General features: G+C 41.3%; 1 gene segment (V, D, J or C); it reads right to left on the bottom strand.

Moving 5' to 3' along the window:
- Window positions 1–751: 751 nt before the first annotated feature.
- On the bottom strand, window positions 752–1,218 carry LOC140639546 (immunoglobulin heavy variable 3-23-like). The segment is given in 2 exon segments: window positions 752–1,071; window positions 1,173–1,218. Coding segments are annotated over 2 exon segments (366 nt in total).
- Window positions 1,219–1,660: the final 442 nt, after the last annotated feature.

Genomic DNA, 1,660 nt, shown 5'->3' with positions numbered 1-1,660 from the left:
ACCCTCTTCCAGTATTGGTGGGAATTAAGGCTTTTTGAGCCACACCAGAAAACAGAATGGAATGTCCTGAAAAAGTGAGAATAGAGCCACTCCAGGAACCAGCCATTGCCTTTAAGGGAATTTACACCAAAAACACAGATTTATTTATTTTATTATTTATTTATTTATTTATTATTTATTTATTTATTTATTTTTATATAAATTTATTTTATTTTATTTATTTATTTTATTGGTGTTCAATTTGCCGACATATAGAATAACACCCAAAAAAAAAAAAAAGAATAACACCCAGTGCGCTTCCTGTCAAGTGCCCAATTCTGTGCCCGTGACCCAGTCACCCCCACCCCCACCCAACTCCCCTTACACCACCCCTAGTTTTTTCCCAGAGTTAGGAGTCTTTCTGTCTCCCTTTCTGATATTTCCCACTTTTTTTTCTCCTTTCCCCTTTATTCCCTTTCACTAAAAATACAAAGACACAGATTTAATGAAATGAAGGGACACTTGCACCTCAATGTTCACAGCAGCAAAGTCCACAACAGCCAAACAGTGGAAGGAGCCTCTGTGTCTATTGAGAGATGAATGGATAACGAAGCTGTGGTCTATGTATACAATGGAATATTACTCTCCCATTAGAAAGGACGAATACCCACCAATTGCTTTGACGTGGATGGACCTGGAGCATATTATGTTGAGTGAAATAAGTCAATCAGAGAAGGACAAACATTATATGGTGTCTGGGCTCACACTGAGGTCACCTCACTGTGTCCTTCACACAGTAATACACGGCTGTGTCCTCGGCTCTCAGGCTGTTCATCTGCAGATACAGCGTGTTCTTGGCATTGTCTCTGGAGATGGTGAATCGGCCCTTCACAGCATCTGCGTAGTATGTGCTACTTCCACCACTGTTAATGTATCCGACCCACTGCAGCCCCTTCCCTGGAGCCTGACGGACCCAGCTCATGTCATAGCTACTGAAGGTGAATCCAGAGGCCACACAGAAGAGTCTCAGGGACCCCCCAGGCTTCACCAGGTCTCCCTCAGACTCCATCAGCTGCTCCTCACCCTGGACACCTGCCGACACAAGACATCCTGGTCAATAAACTCCCACATCCCCTGTTTCTCTCACTCACCTCCACTCACAGACTCAAGGTCTCTTTTTCTCTATGAATTACTTTTTAAAATAGCGACAAGGAAATCCCAGCTGAGCACAGACTCCATGGTGAGTTGTCTCTGTTCTGTCCTGATCCCTGAAGGGGATCACCTGGGGATCCTGGTTCTGGAGCTCCTCTCCCAGCTGCAGGGTAGGGGCTGGGCTGGTTTAATCACTAGGGGGAGGGCTCTTTTTGTATGTCCTCTGATAATATAGTCACCTCCAGACCTCAATTCAATTCTATATAAGTTTTATACTTATAAGTTATACTTAATCAATTATATACAATTCTTTATAAGTTATATTACTTCACAACTGTAGATCACTTTCTTTTGTTGATACAGTCGACTTATGATGTTCTAATCCATCAACGTATTTATATTTGCCTTTGTGCCTTTTTAAAACTCTGTCATTAATATAGGTCATTTTCTAAAAAGTATTTCCTCTCCGTAATGAAGTTTAATAATAAATGTGAATTTTTGATACCAGTGTAAAAGAGATTGTTTTTTA

This window comes from Canis lupus, chromosome 9, assembly GCF_048164855.1.
Source record: "Canis lupus baileyi chromosome 9, mCanLup2.hap1, whole genome shotgun sequence".
In the NCBI taxonomy this organism is placed as follows: Eukaryota; Metazoa; Chordata; class Mammalia; order Carnivora; family Canidae; genus Canis; species Canis lupus.
Note: the sequence above shows the minus strand (reverse complement) of the source record. Positions and strands in the feature narration are given on the sequence as shown.